Source organism: Phalacrocorax aristotelis, chromosome 18, assembly GCF_949628215.1.
Source record: "Phalacrocorax aristotelis chromosome 18, bGulAri2.1, whole genome shotgun sequence".
Lineage (NCBI taxonomy): Eukaryota > Metazoa > Chordata > Aves > Suliformes > Phalacrocoracidae > Phalacrocorax > Phalacrocorax aristotelis.
This window is the reverse complement of record NC_134293.1, coordinates 8,741,373-8,755,546: the sequence shown is the minus strand read 5'-3', so window position 1 is coordinate 8,755,546 and position 14,174 is coordinate 8,741,373. Positions and strand designations below refer to the sequence as shown.

General features: G+C 44.4%; 1 protein-coding gene across 8 annotated transcripts in view; it reads left to right on the top strand.

Annotated features, from left to right (window-relative positions):
* The window catches only part of COL26A1 (collagen type XXVI alpha 1 chain), a 196,484-nt gene that overhangs the window by 46,772 nt on the left and 135,538 nt on the right, over window positions 1-14,174 (top strand). For 6 of the 8 annotated variants that reach the window (XM_075112786.1, XM_075112782.1, XM_075112781.1 and 3 more), the window contains one exon: window positions 5,400-5,503. In XM_075112786.1, coding sequence (XP_074968887.1) covers window positions 5,431-5,503 — 73 coding nt within the window. In that variant the 5' untranslated portion in view covers window positions 5,400-5,430. The remainder of the gene's footprint in view (window positions 1-5,399; window positions 5,504-14,174) is intronic. The other 2 variants (XM_075112780.1, XM_075112785.1) reach the window with 1 other exon arrangement.

The following is a 14,174-nucleotide window of genomic DNA, read 5'->3' as shown; positions in this document are numbered from 1 at the left end:
TCCCGGAGGGACTTCACAAGCTAGTTTGCAGAAAAACAAAGAAGGAATTCTGCAGGCTCATCCATTTTGGTCTTCTCTGCTTTTGAAGACTATTGCCACAGGGTCAGTGGGAGAAGCTGGAGATCTATCACCCAAGAGATTGGCCTGTAGCTGATGTTTCTCTTCAATTTCAGAAGTAGTAATGCCACAGGGAAATCATACTGTCTGTCTTTCCAGTCAATTGAATAAGAAATCCCAGAGCTTATTTCAGTGCATTAAGATTGCTATTTGAAATCCTGTTACACACTAACTCTTCTGTGTGTTTAATTCCCTTATTCCGCTCTAAGATGTAGAGTTAATGCTTGAAAAAAAGATGCCCGCTCTGCTGTGCACACATGGGATATAAACGTAGGATAAACAGTGATCCTGCAAACAGGATAGATAAGGGGCTCTGGGTGTGTGAGGGATTAGAGCTGTAGCACGAAGGCACATTCTCAGGTTTGGAACAGTGTGGACAGCTGTGTGCTGCTGGCTGGGCACAGGAGAAGGGCCATCTGCTTTGTAGGTTGCGCACAGGTGTCCTCAGACTGCTAATTGAAGGCCTTTTGATCTTGCCCAGACAGCATGTCTGCGCACTCTTCCTCCTCGCTGGTAGGGAAGTGCAGTGCTGCTTTGCAATAGCACTGAGATCTAATTGTTAATAAAAACAGGAGCTGATGATTACTCTGGTGGCATAGAAACATCTGTCTCTGTGTCCTTTGTCTTCTTCCTTGGGACTGAGAGACTGTAAAGTATTGCTCCGTACAACTTGGGATGGGAGGTGTTTAAGTTTCTGTTTTCTGGGTTTTAGACTATTGAGCAAACCAGACATGCTCAGACTTAAACAGTCCCCTTCCTCCCCTTTGGCAAAGGCAGGAGACACGTACAATGGCCTCTAACACTCCTGCAGCTGCAGGTTTTGTTTTTTGTCCAGTGTCTGCAGGAGCATATTTGGATCTCCTCTGCTTACGTTCTTCCCTGGGGAACTACTGCCTTTGTGATAGGGAAGCTGGAAGAGCTGGGGCTGCGGGCGGGGGAGAGCACGGGTCTGATTCACAGTGATGGTCTCTGCCATGCTTGTGAGTGCAAACGTGATGGCAAAGGTGGTACTCATCCCTGTGTCAGCAGTGGTACTGGTTTGAGACGAGGTGATCTTGTCTGTATTCCATAGAGAAGCTACCTGCCATAATCAGTGTCTGCTAGGCTTTGAGAGGATAGTTATGATGGTCTGTCTGGAGTGGGGATGGTGGTGTTGGGAACCAAATGTGTTCTTGATACTCCTCTGAGAAACAGACACTCTGGGTACACTCATAGGGTATTCTTTTCTATGTTAATACTTGCCTAGCTCTTTCCAACCTCCCTTCTTTCCAAGACAGCCAAGTACTTCAAGATTTGGTTACTTAACCTCGCATTCAAAATCTGAGTTCAGAACACTCTGATTTTCTCTGGGGAATTTTAGATTTTTGGCATGCCTGTAAATCAGGCCATGGGTACCAAAAATTAGAGGAACTACCACAAGCTTTTTCATTTTTTTGTTTCTTTTTAATGCAGAGGTAGCATTTGTTAAAATGAAGATGAGTTGTCCCTGTTCAAAAGACAATACGCCAGTTTATATGTATAGGGTTGGACCCACTAGATTGATATGTGACTTCACTGCCATGAGAGTAGTAGGTAAAAGAAAGCTGGGATTCCTTGGTTTCCAGATTCTTTGCCCATCAAAAAGGCAAGTTCGTTCCTCTTGTTATCCTGAAACCAACCAGTAGGTGATGTTGAAACTTTCAACCTGGAACTTGAATAAAAATGAGTAGAAGCCTCTGAAGGCTGTTCCTGTGGTCGTCCTGGGCACAAACTGTAATGGCTAAATGAATCACACTAACAAAACCATCTCTTGTGATGTGGAAATGAGTTTCACACCTTCTCTCTTATGAAGTCTATATGTACAAATGGCTTTGTTTCCAAGTGTCAAAGGCCAGGGGAAATCCATAAAGGGGGAAGGTATTTCCTGTGTGTGACAGGCTGTCCTGCTTGGGTCATGGCAGAGATCACACGTTGCTCTTTGACCTGATTTTTGAGGCTCTGATCCAAGAATGTGACACTCTTGTGTCATGTTTGGCTGCCGTGTTCAGTGATGCTTCCTTGAGAGCAAGGGGAACATATCCTTGTGTGCTGAGGTGTGAGGCTTGTTGGCTGCCATCCCTCGATGTGTCCTGACCTCTCCAGTATTTCTAGCTTAATACCCCCAAATCAGTTAATCAGTCATCTCATGCTCCCTCCCCAAATTACCACTTCCTGGGCAGTCACTTAGACACAAGCAAGAGACTCTGTTTCCTAAATGATGATTGCATGCGGATGAGCTCCTGTAGCTTGTCTGACAGTGATCAGGCAGTCTTCAAGGACAGCCAGGTATTTGATCTGACCTAGTAACAGCAGTGGCTGCTAGTTGAGTTTTCTGGGTTCTTCCCTTGGTGTTGTCCCACTCCCTGGGACCTTGCTGTGAGCCTCAGCAAACACGTTGGTAAATGACACTTATCTCTTGCAATAGAGTGGCAGGTCCTGGTGGTTTGCTTCTCTGAAGTGCTTGGAAGCCTTCTGCTGAAGGGGACTGTGTATGCTGAGCACATTCTGTGGCTGTCTGGGAAGCAGAGAGGTGCAGGTCGTGGCTCATCCTAACCTGTTCTCTTACTGCAGTTTTGCAGATTTCTACGCCAGTGTTTGTGGCTTCGGTGACTCCAAGAGAAAGGCTTTTCTCTATTCTGCTACCAATTCTTTGTTTCTGCCTGTTGTGTTTTCCACATGTTTTCATTCTGAGGTTTCTGATCTTTAACAGGTATCTTCTTCTCCTCTCCTTTTTCTGTGTTTTTTCCTTTCCTTCAATTGCAACATGTCAGGTATCCGACAGTGGCGATGTTTTGATAAAGGAGTTTTCTTTGCTCCCCTCCTGGAACAGCAGTCAGAAATCTCCGTGATGTGATGACATATGTAACAACAGACCTTGGTGCTATGTCACATGATTGAGGAAAAATGCTATGAAGAACAGAGCAACTTTAGAGCAAATTGGAGGTAGCAAGCTGGGACTACTTTGCATGCCTGACTTGTACGATGCTGAACAGAGCTGCAAATGTCGGGACTCTTCCAGGAAATTCAGGGTGGGTGGTAGGCTGTGACAGCTGAGCTCCACGTTTGTCATGCCCTGAGAAGTCCTCGCTTGTTTGAGGATTAAACTATAGCTACTTCCCCGACACAGAACTGCTGCCAAGATTCCAGTCTGGCTCAAGCCACTCTCCACACTTCATAATGAAGTTTGAGAGAGCTTTAACATCTTGGTGTTGGCAGAAACATGGTTTTAAAATCATGGTGTGGTTGGAGACTAGCTGGCTCCGGACACTGGTAACAGGGCTGGAGACTTTCATCTCAAGGTCAGACCCAGCTGTTGTGTTAGTGACGAAGTCATGAACTTCTGACTGATGGTTCGGGGCTTATGTGTGGAAAGATGCCTCGAGTCCAACGCCAGGATTGGGAGTCGGGAGACTTGGGTTCAGTTCCTGAACTTTGCCAGAGCTGTTCTGAGATCCTCAGCAAGACGCTTAGTCTTCATGCCTCAGGTCTCTCTGTGAAAAAGCACTGAAGGTCTACCTACATCAACGTGGTGCCAAGTCCTCAAATTCACTCATGACTGCAAACTCCTGAACACCATTGGATGCAGAAGCGCAAAGAACTAGGTGGGACGAGCTGGCTCTGTCCAGCTTGTATTAGACAAGTGCCTGGATCACAGTTGTAGGTATTAGCAGTAACTGGCGTGCTTTTTGGCAACTTGGAGAGTGAGGACGTAATGTTCTCGGGAGACAGCGTTGCTCTCCCATCGCTGGGCGATGCCGTTCCAAGTGCAGGCAGCCCCGTGCGCAGGAGCGGCCCTCCTCTCCGGTGGCTACAGGAGAGAAGTTTATTTCTGTGTTTGGCAGATGGCATAAATAATCAGCAACAGCTTACTGAGAAATTAGTTTCCCAAAGACTGCGTAAGCCACGACTGAGGTGCTGCCTTCTTTCCAAGACATACATGGGCAGCCTCTCCTGGCAAGCCTTTGTTACTGCTCTTCAGAGTAATTGCACCAATGTCACTGCAGTGCTGTCCAGGAGGTACAGCTGTGCCTGCTACCCCTTGGAGGGGTTTTGAATGAGATTCATGCGATTTCTAGCTCCATTTTGGCCTTGTGCCCAGCTGAGTCCGGGGTAGTGCTCCAGCCGGAGCAGGCTGGGGCAGCGCTCCGTCTCCTGGCAGATCTTGGCACTGCGGGAAGAGGCTCTTCCCCTGAGGAGACCCGGGTGCTCCGGGCTTGTGTTTGCCTGGCCTTGAGAGAGAAGCATAAAGCTGCAGCCTGCAACACTCTAATCCTAAAGCTTCAGCCTCTCCCTGTGCGTGCCAAATTCCTTTGGCTGTTAAATAAGGGTAGGAGTTTTGAGGGGAGCTTGTAGAGTACAACTTCTGTGTTTGCTTTTAGCTTTGTGCATAGCAGCAGTGGCTTGTCTGGCTGTATACTGGGAAAACTCTTATTTGCCAGCTTTGAAGGGCTGCTGTTTTAAAAGAAAGTCTGGCACTTATGCAACTATCCATTTTGCATTGACTTCAGAATCACTGGTGCCTTGCACAGGTCTGCTTGTGTCTGCAGGTAGCCCTCTAGTTTCCAATGGGGCATGGCAGCACTTGTGCTTTAACTGAGACCCTGGGGGTGCTGCGTGCTGCATGCAGAGCTAACAAATGTGTCCTGCAGAGCCCTGGCTGTGGTGAGGAAGAGCGTAACCCTATTTCACATGGGGACTGCCAAGGCACAGGTCAGCTAGCTAGAAAAAAGGCTCTATGCAGGTCACTGATGTGGTGGTGCTTCATGATCTTTATCACTGATGCGTTGACATGCCCTAGTTCTGAGTGGTGGGGGTGGGAGAAGGGAAGACACCCAAGAGTTTTATGCCATTTCTGTGAGAGTGATGTTTTGGAAACTGTTAGTACTGAGTGAGGAAAGGCTAATGCCAGCCTTTGATGTCGGAGAAATCCACGTGGAGGTAGAGTGAGGGAAACAAGGGTCATCATCTCCGCTACTTGCAATGACTTGGTAGCGATGAGACCTCCACAAAGCACACTGGTGATATATTTGGGGGAGTGGTGTGGGGAAGAGCCAGAAGAGTATGAAGGCTTAATGAGAAAAATAAGGGTTGTCAAAACAGATCCATGCTGTGGTAAACCTTTGCTCTGTTATTTTGCCTGTCTCCTTTTTCTGAAGCTGTGGGTGGCTGGGTGCTCTGGGGATATATCCAGGCAGGAAGGCATGCTGTGAATTAGTAGCAACACTGCCCTTGAGTGCATTCTACAGACTACTTCTTTGTGTTAGTTACAGGACTCTCATCAGGCCCACGTACAAAATGTCCTACCGAACTGTGACCACGCTGGAGTGGAGGTGCTGCCCTGGCTTCACTGGGAGCAACTGTGAAGAGGGTAAGTTACCCAGCAATTCATCTGTCCTTATAGGGCAGCAAGGGGGTGTGTGAATGGACTGGCTGGGTTGAGCTGGGTTTTGTTCCTTAATTTTCTCTATGCCTCTCAACCACAGGAACAAATAATTTATTCTCTTCATTCTCCATCATTATCTGAATGCTTACATACAAGCTCTGAAAGGTGGGTTTGGAAAACAGACCATACTTAATGCCTGTAAAGAAGCCTGAACAGGGAATGGGGGTAAAAAATGAAGAAATGGATACTCAGGCATGGCCTGTTTGTAGATGTGCTCATGCTTGGTGTCCCCATTGCACAGTCCTTCAGAAAACTCACTTTCTCCATGCCATTGTGTTATCTTCTCCAAGTCCTATCATCACCATCAGTTGCTGAGCTGATAAAAGCTCTGGTGCCTGAATGGCTGCCTGTAAGAGTTACACCTGTAAGGTCTGGACACAAACAGCATGTGTTCCTAGAGAGCTTTGAATTAAATTAGGCACCTTTGGATCCCCTTCCCACCTGCCCCTTGACTTACTGGTGCAACATTCAGGTTGCGCAGTGCATGTGAGAACACAGTTCTGCGTCTGGCATCTGATCTTTCACACAGAAGAAAACACTGGGCTTTTTCCAGAGCTGGAAGAGAGGAAAGTCTTTTCCCTTTCTCATCATGATGGACAAAAAGGGCATGTTTTGCATTTTCCTTCCTAATACGTTCTGCTTTAACTGTTGCTTCTGGGGCTTTGAAACAAGTCCTGCTTCTCCATTGAGTTTCAGATTTAGGCACTAAGGCATCTGCTGAATCTGTCATGAGTGTTCATGGCTTATGAATGGGAAAGAAACTAAGCCTTGAGTTTCATTTGTATCAGGTCAACACAGCATGCCTCTGCGGGCTGGTGGAGGGTCATTGGGGGTGTCCAACATCTCCAAGACTCTGCTGTTTGTAGCTGCACCTCATTTCCTTTGTGCTGCAATATCTTGGTGCTAATCACACAATCCAGGTAGATCTCTAATCAGGAAGTTGTCTCTTTACAGTCGCAAAGAATGATGGTTGCAGACAGCAGCTAGCTTCAAGTTCTGAGGAAACAATAGCTCCCCAGAAGCTCAAGAAAAGTCTTAAAAAGTGACAAATCTACCCTAAATTGCAGTCTGCAGGAGAGAGCTTTGCATTTTAGTATGCTGCTAAAAGAAGTGAGCCTGGGAAAGAGAAGCTGCTGTGTGCAGCTTGGGTTTTTACCTGTCGCTGCGGGGGAGAGGGATGCTAGAGATTGTGGCAGAACTGTTATTTCCAAAGTAGCTGTAGCTCAGCCTGGCTGCAGATCTGACCAGGGACCTGAGAAGCCTGTGTGTGTAGCCTGTTCGTGCCTGTAGGTTTGGACAGGTGTGAGTAATTACAGCTTAGTGGTGTTGCTGGTGTAAAGGAGAGAATCCAGCTCCCTCCCGCAGTGCCAGATCTGTCTCACTAGAGTTTAGTGGAAATAAAAAGCCAACATAAGCTTGTTTGAGAAAGTCAGCAGCGATCTCACAGGAGCAGGTCTGCGCAACGAGGTGACAATTTTATGCAGTCAGTTTTCAAGGTGGAACTGTTCTTTTGGGCTTGGATATGGTCTGCGGAGTGTGAGCAGAAAGCCAGTAGCAAGCCCTCACTTTCATGTGTGAGATTCTTTTTACTTTTTTTTCTCCTCCCTAAAACATCTGGTGTTACCGACAGTCCCATATCCTTGAAAGGAGGAGGAAAATAAAAATAAAAAAAACACCAAACCCTTTCTAGTACAGCAGGGTTGTGCCATTTAATTTCTAGCAGCAGTATTGACACTAGTGGTGTGCCCAGCACCTCAAGCTGTCCAGAGGTATCAGTTCTAAAATGGAAGTATTTACTTGCTCCTTATGTTAATTTTTAATGTTAGTGTCACGTGGAATTGTAAGTAAAAGAGGCTGAAGAGAGTGTGTTAGGGCTTTGTGGCAACCCGATATAAAGCCTTTTTTGTACTCGTCCCTTTCAGCACTCTCTCCTTCTACAAATTCGGTTTCTCTGAGAGGGTGGGGTGCTTACATCTGTGTGGGTCCTTCCTGGAAACAGCAGACAAAAGAAAACAGAAAACTAAACTGAAACAAAACAAAAACAGTGCAGTTACGAAGCCACAGCGAATTAGCAGGGTAGAACCTCAAAATGTTTCTTCTTTTTTTGGTATTAGTTAGATTTCTCCTCAATATTTCATTTTATTTGTATGTGCAGCTGGTGCTTTTGATGTTGATGTGAGGGTAGGTATGATTGAAGGCAGATTGGACCTGCACTCTTTTTAACTTGCCTTCTTGCTGGGTTGTAAACGCTCTGATTCTGACAGTCACTATTGTTCTCTGTGTCAGCAGAATTGCAGCTACAGTGGTTCTAAGCTTCCACTTCAAGATGTCTCCTGTTTCCAGAGACTGAAGTAAAAATTTTTCTTTTCCCAACAGGCCCTGGAATAGTAAGGTTGCATTTTCATGAGTAGGACTAAGCCAGGAGATAATGGATTGATTGAGCTCACAGAGCAGTTTTGGGAGTTGTGTGTGCATGGGCATGGCTATGGGGTCCTTTCTTCAGACTGATAGTCTGGTTTGCATCTTGAGGCTTGGGAGAGAAAAATCTATTGATTCCTTCTTTAGTCCCCACCGAGCAGGGTTGATACTTGCTCCTTTTTTGTGCTGTTCTGGAACAGTGTCTTTGGGGGAGCCAGTGTAGCCTGTCTGGAGGAGGCATTATTTTTACTAGCTGTCCTTTTATGAGGCCTTCCTTGCCCTTTTTTGATTTATTTCTTTTAGCATTTTATGAGGGAAGATAGGATGGTGGGAGGTTGAACCAAGGAAACCAAGTGGAATAACTTGCAATCATTCAAAGGCTGCACTGCAGCTATTTCCGACATGCATACTTCCTTGTTATCTCCCAAATGGCAGGTCAACTTTTCCTTTTTGCAAAGGAAATGGTCCAGTGTGGATGTCTAGCTCCAAATGATAACAGAATCCTGATGAGATTGGCTTGCTGTAACACGCCTTCAATGCGAAAACTCCCCTTCTACAGTAACATGCTGTGCTCTGATAGAGCAAGCTGTTAAATGCAATTTGATTATTACAGAGTGTCTTGACCCTTGGCTAATAAGTTTAGCTTGAGAAAGTAACCACTTAACTGTCACCAGCTGGCAGGCACCTACATTAATGCTGAAGACTGCAAATTGTTTAGATTTAAATTATCTTGGGAATTTAACTAACTCTTGTGTTGTAGCTGATAAAGAGCAGCATCGTCTGGAGGAAGCCCAGCTCTAGAAGTGGGTGGAGATTTTGATACTCAGTGGGCTATTAATTTACTGAGGTGGGCACGGCTGCTTCCAATCTGGTTCTTTTGTTAAGTTGATGCTGCTTGGCGCTCTCCCCCCTTCCCTTCATCGCTTTCCCCTCACCCAAAGGTATGTCAACATTTGAAAGGTCTCAAATTCCTTTGTTGTTGTTGTAGAACTGTGACCAGCTAGTTGAGTAGATAGTTAAAAGTCACCAGTTGTACCAGGGCTTCCCAGAGGGTTTCTTGCAACTTTCTTGGATGGAGAAAAAGACTTGATGCAAACAAGCCTGGTGAATTTAACTGTCAGTAGATGCTAATTTTTATTTTCCAGTTTCAGGGTTTTTTTTGTTTTGTTTAAACTGGAGCCCAAGCCTAGGACAGGAAATGAATCCACTGAGCCACCCAGTCTGCCGACTGCTGATATAAAGAACATATGGACGAGGGCAGTGCAGAGGTGAAGTGGTTTAGCTATTGCAATCATGCATCAAGCTGATTGATTTGAATCCAAGATGATGCTGACATTTCAACTCAGCCTTTTTTCTATATGGCTCAAAGTTCAAAGGGAAGTGCAATCTCTTGGGAGAGGAAAAGTGTCCCTAGCAAGTTCAGGGGCTCAGCACTACCCTAGAGCTCTCCAGCTAGGCAAGGTCTTATTTCACTTTACAAATCTAACATAGATTTCTTTCTTTGGGACAGTAGCCAGTATCCTATTTACCCCAGAAGCAGATTGATGGTAGACAGTTTAGCTGTTTAGGCAGCTCCAAGAGTAACCTTAGCACCTCTAAAGTGATGCCATTGTGATTCCAAGCTTACTTTTTTCTTTTCGTAAGAATATGAGTAGGATGGGAAATTTGAGCAGCCTTGTTCAAGTAATGGTTTAATTTTGAGAACTTACCTACTCCCCCCCATTTCAGTTCTTGGACTACTTTTATCTACTTTTAGTAACTATTATTTGTATCTTGTCATCCTGACGTTTTTCAAACCTCCTAGATTCCCATGTGTTCACAATTTTCAAAGCAGTGTAAGAAAATGAGGACTTTCCTCTCGGTATAATACAGTGTAAAAAAAACCCTCTCCTGTTTTTTTACTGCTGGTTCACAAAGTTTCTTGGTCTCAGGAGGAGAGATGTAGAGTAGCACTGCCAGGAAAATCTTAAACTAGCAAATGCAATTATGATACAAAATTTGATGAGGCCGCGAGAATGATCATCAAAACTAGAGACATGAAAGTTTGAAAGCTCATTAAAGTACTGTAGAAGGAAGGGTGTTCAGAGTGGTGTGGATGGGACCTCACTTCTCTAGGTCTTGGTTTGTTCCCCTGTGAACCATTAAACACAGAACTGTCAATCTATGTGAAAATACAATGTGAAGGTTATGGAGTAACATTTCCCATAATATCACAGTAGTTCTCCTCAGGAGTTGAGCTTGTGTGAGTGTGGTTTTGTTTTGGTTTTTTTTTCCCTTTGGTCAAGTACTTCAGTTCCTTCTTGTTCCTCCCTCTTCCTTGTAGCCACTGTTTGGAAGCAAGTGAGTTAGGTCTGTGCATCATATACTGTGAGTAGCAGAGCTCTTTGCCACTGAGCATTTTTCATCTTGCCCTTAGAAACTGAAAAAATGTAAGAGAAGGCAGCGGGAGTCAAGAGAGGCATTGCACCACCTGTTCCTCTTGCTGCTAAATCCTGGTATAGTGATGTTTTCCCACTTCAGCAGAGTCTAACTCCTGTCATGATCAAAGCAAAAGCTTCCATTTGAATAGTGAAATTCTCCCAGAGGTGGTTATCTCGGTGCTCTCTGGTCAGCAGGGCAGTTCTACACTGTGAATGTGTGGCAGACTGAGGCACCTTCCTTTCAAGTTTGGATCTAGCACAGATCTTTGCCCGTATGTAATCATCTGCTAGAGACTGGGTCAGCTCCTTTAGTGAAATGTGTTCATTCTGAGACCTTTTGTTTCAAAGTCCAATATTTGGTTCCACATAGCAAACCTGCTTCCAAAAATATCTTCTCATTCCAAAGTTTAATGTTTGTTATATATATGTGAATTATGTGAATACATGTTAGACTTTTAAGTGCAACCTGAATTTGCTGCTAATCTCCTAGTTATTAAAGCAAGCACATAAGTAGGAATTAAAATGCGGTAACTAACTCTGTAAACTTACCATCGAATATATTTAATGAAAAACCATCAAAATGGTGATCACCCTTGATGGAAATGGTGAGGTGTGAAAGCAGCTTTCTGAGTAATGATGCTTGTGTACCTATAGTACCCAGGTGTTGGGTAGTTTCTACCCTGATATTTTCTCCCACAGCATATGCCTACTGCTCCTCCATATATTATACCTCCTTCTGCTTATATTTCTGGTGGCCTCTTCAATACAAGGCAGAAGGTCCACCAGAAGTTTCCCAAACTACTCTATGATGTGTCACCCAATTCCTATCCGCTCCCATCACCATGCTGACCATTCAGCAGCCTTTGGCTTCAGGCTTCACGTGTGTGTCACCCTTGATCAAATTTTCTGAGGAGTTCCTGGAGCGTGTGGTCACTATTGGAAGAATATACAGCCTGCTGAGAGTGCTTTCTGGCATCAGTGCTCTGTGACTACTTGAACAATTTCTAAACGTTCATCATCTCTTTCGATATACAGTCAAAAAAAAAAAAAAAATCCCTGTCAGATTCCCAAAGACTTTGACACTGCATTCCAGCATCTGAGTAGTTTCATTTTTTTGGACATTTTTAATCTGAACAGGGAGAATTTTATTTAGCATCTAATGTCAAAATATTTGGAGTGCTAAATATTTGCAGATGTTACCTTAACATAATTAGAAAAGTCGTATCTTGTACTGCTAGATTGTGCCAAATTTTAGTTCCCATCAAATTACTGTGGTATGTAGAGTATCTTTTTATTTTGATAAGCTATTTGTTTGCTTTCCCAAATATATTGGATGTCTTCTGTTTTTCTTAGCTGTATATTTCTTAATTCACAAGTGACAGACCCACCTATTTATAGTTAATGGCTTTCCTAATAATTTGCTTTATTTGTAACTGGGAGTGGACCTAACCTTACCTTGGATAGGGCTAACGCAGGACCAAGCTGCGGGGCTCTGTTACCTGCTCTGCCCGGATCATTCGCACCATGCTGGCAGGATTCTGCCAATTGCTGTCAAAAGAGACAAGCATGTGGGGCTTCTTTAACAACTTTTGCCTATCTGTAGATGCTGGTATAACTAATTGATAGGCATGTTTTCTGGGAAGTGGAGGGGTGCAGCAGGTTGGAGCTGAGAAGGAAGCCCTGGGTAGTTGACTAGAACTTCTGAGCTCCTACTGCTGTAGTAAAGCAGGTTGTGCCATTACACAGAACAGGTGCTAGTGGCGAGGTATGGCTCTTCCAGTGTTGCTGCTTCCTAAAGAAGTTTCACCTTCGTCTTCTATGCAACTGTCTTTAGTGTATGAAAACAAGCAGAGTAGCAATCGTGATCCTGGCATTGCTGGAAAGACCAAAAATGGTGAATTACTAGAATAGATGGTCTATGAAATTGGGCAGGGTCTTGATTTTTGCCTGTTAGAGATGGCATGGGTTGGTTCTGCCTTGAAGCTGGGAGTCTCTTGAGGTTCTTTTTATCTGTTCCAGTGACAGAGCAGGTAAGTGCTGACAAGCTGGGCTGTGTTAAGGGTAACTGTTGTCAAAAACAGTCAATCGGTGACTGGAGCTGCCATTGGCAATGCTGGTTTCATTGAATCCTGCTTTGAGTACTTGTGATTGTGTGAAGAACATAAAGGGTAGTAATCCTGAAGCACTCAGCAAAGCAGATAAACAATTAGGAAAAGGTCTGCAGAAAGAAATTGCTTTCATTAGGGAGTTATAATGTGTTGATCATAGGAGTAGATGAGTGAAATTTGCAGGATGCTGCTGGTAAGGAGGTCAGCCAAGGGGACACAGTGCTCCCTCCAAACTCTGCTGTGAGCCTGTAAAGAGGGTGTGAGGAGGCCTGGAAAAGGTAGACCTTTGATTTCAATAGTTGGTTACTGAATGGCGAATGCTGCCAATTCTTGTTCATCTGTAGTGCTAGCGTGTTTTTAGCAGATTAGGATTTCCTGATGGGATCAGTTTGATCAGCCAGGAGAATAGAAGCATGGAAGTCTTGAGCACTGCACCAAAGATTCAGTGATTGTGGACCTGAGAGCCTTTGAGTAGTATTTTCTATTAGACTTATATAAGCACCCTTAGACGCACCTCTCATAGCTGGTTAGTTAGGTATTGAAACTTTTGCACCCAGGTGAGCTCTTGAATTACTTGGGAATAGAACTTAGAGGCATGGGTTCTGAAGAGCCCATACAACCTCTTGACAGTGTCGTCTTCCTTTCATAATCCTTGCTGCCTCCTTCAACCCTATGCTTTTAACTTGCTATTTTCTCATGTAGATGTTCCCTTCAGAGCTCCTGCCTTCCCCCAAAATAATCACTTATTGCCCATTCATCCTCACAACAATGAAACTCTTATTTGCTTAAGGCCTTAGAAGGGACTTGTTTTTTCCCATATGTAAGACTCGCATTATTACTGCTGCTGGGATAATAAACCTACACTGTGAACTTCTAAATCTGCTCAGGAATTGGAAAGGATTTCAAAAGACAGCTGAATTCCTTATTCTCTGCCCTCCTTTTTTTTAAGTCCTTGAGGGTCACATTGTTCAATGGGTTTAGAGTTCAGGTCTGGTTTGGGGTTTTTTCGTATATTTGGGCTTGTCAGACTTCTGAAATCTTGCAGCAGAAGGATTGCCTAAGAAATACAGAGATTGCCTTGCTTTCATCAGGTTTAGAAAAGCTTCTGACATAGAAGTAATTCTGCTTTTACTGCAGGGAGCTGCAATAACTATCACTAGTCCATGCTAAACTAATCCTGAGGTGGACAGTTGTCAGCTCAGAGGGTAGTGAATGGACAAGATGGACATGATACTTCTTAAAATTTTATATATTTAATTTGGTAAGCCACAGAGTGCAGAATGATCTCTCTGAAAACCTGTCCTCAGAGGCTGTCCTAGCATGAGTTGTACGAAATGTACTACTGCCCTTTTGGAGAAGCTTCAAAAGTGTATAATTATGGGATAGCTAAGGTGGGTGTTTATAACTTGGGGAGATACCCCATGTGGCGTATTTGGTACTTTCACAGGTGGCTGGGCTGTGTGAGAAGGCTGGATCCTTTCATTTCCAGTGTCCAGATCTGGAGACATCTTCTGATGGCTGCTAGTTTTTGCCACCTGCCTTCCTAACCTTTGTGGGATGGGTTGATGTAGCTGGTACATTAAGAATAGAGGAGTGATGACCTTGAGGAAGCAATTTTGTGTAAACATACCAGACTGCTGCTGCTATTAA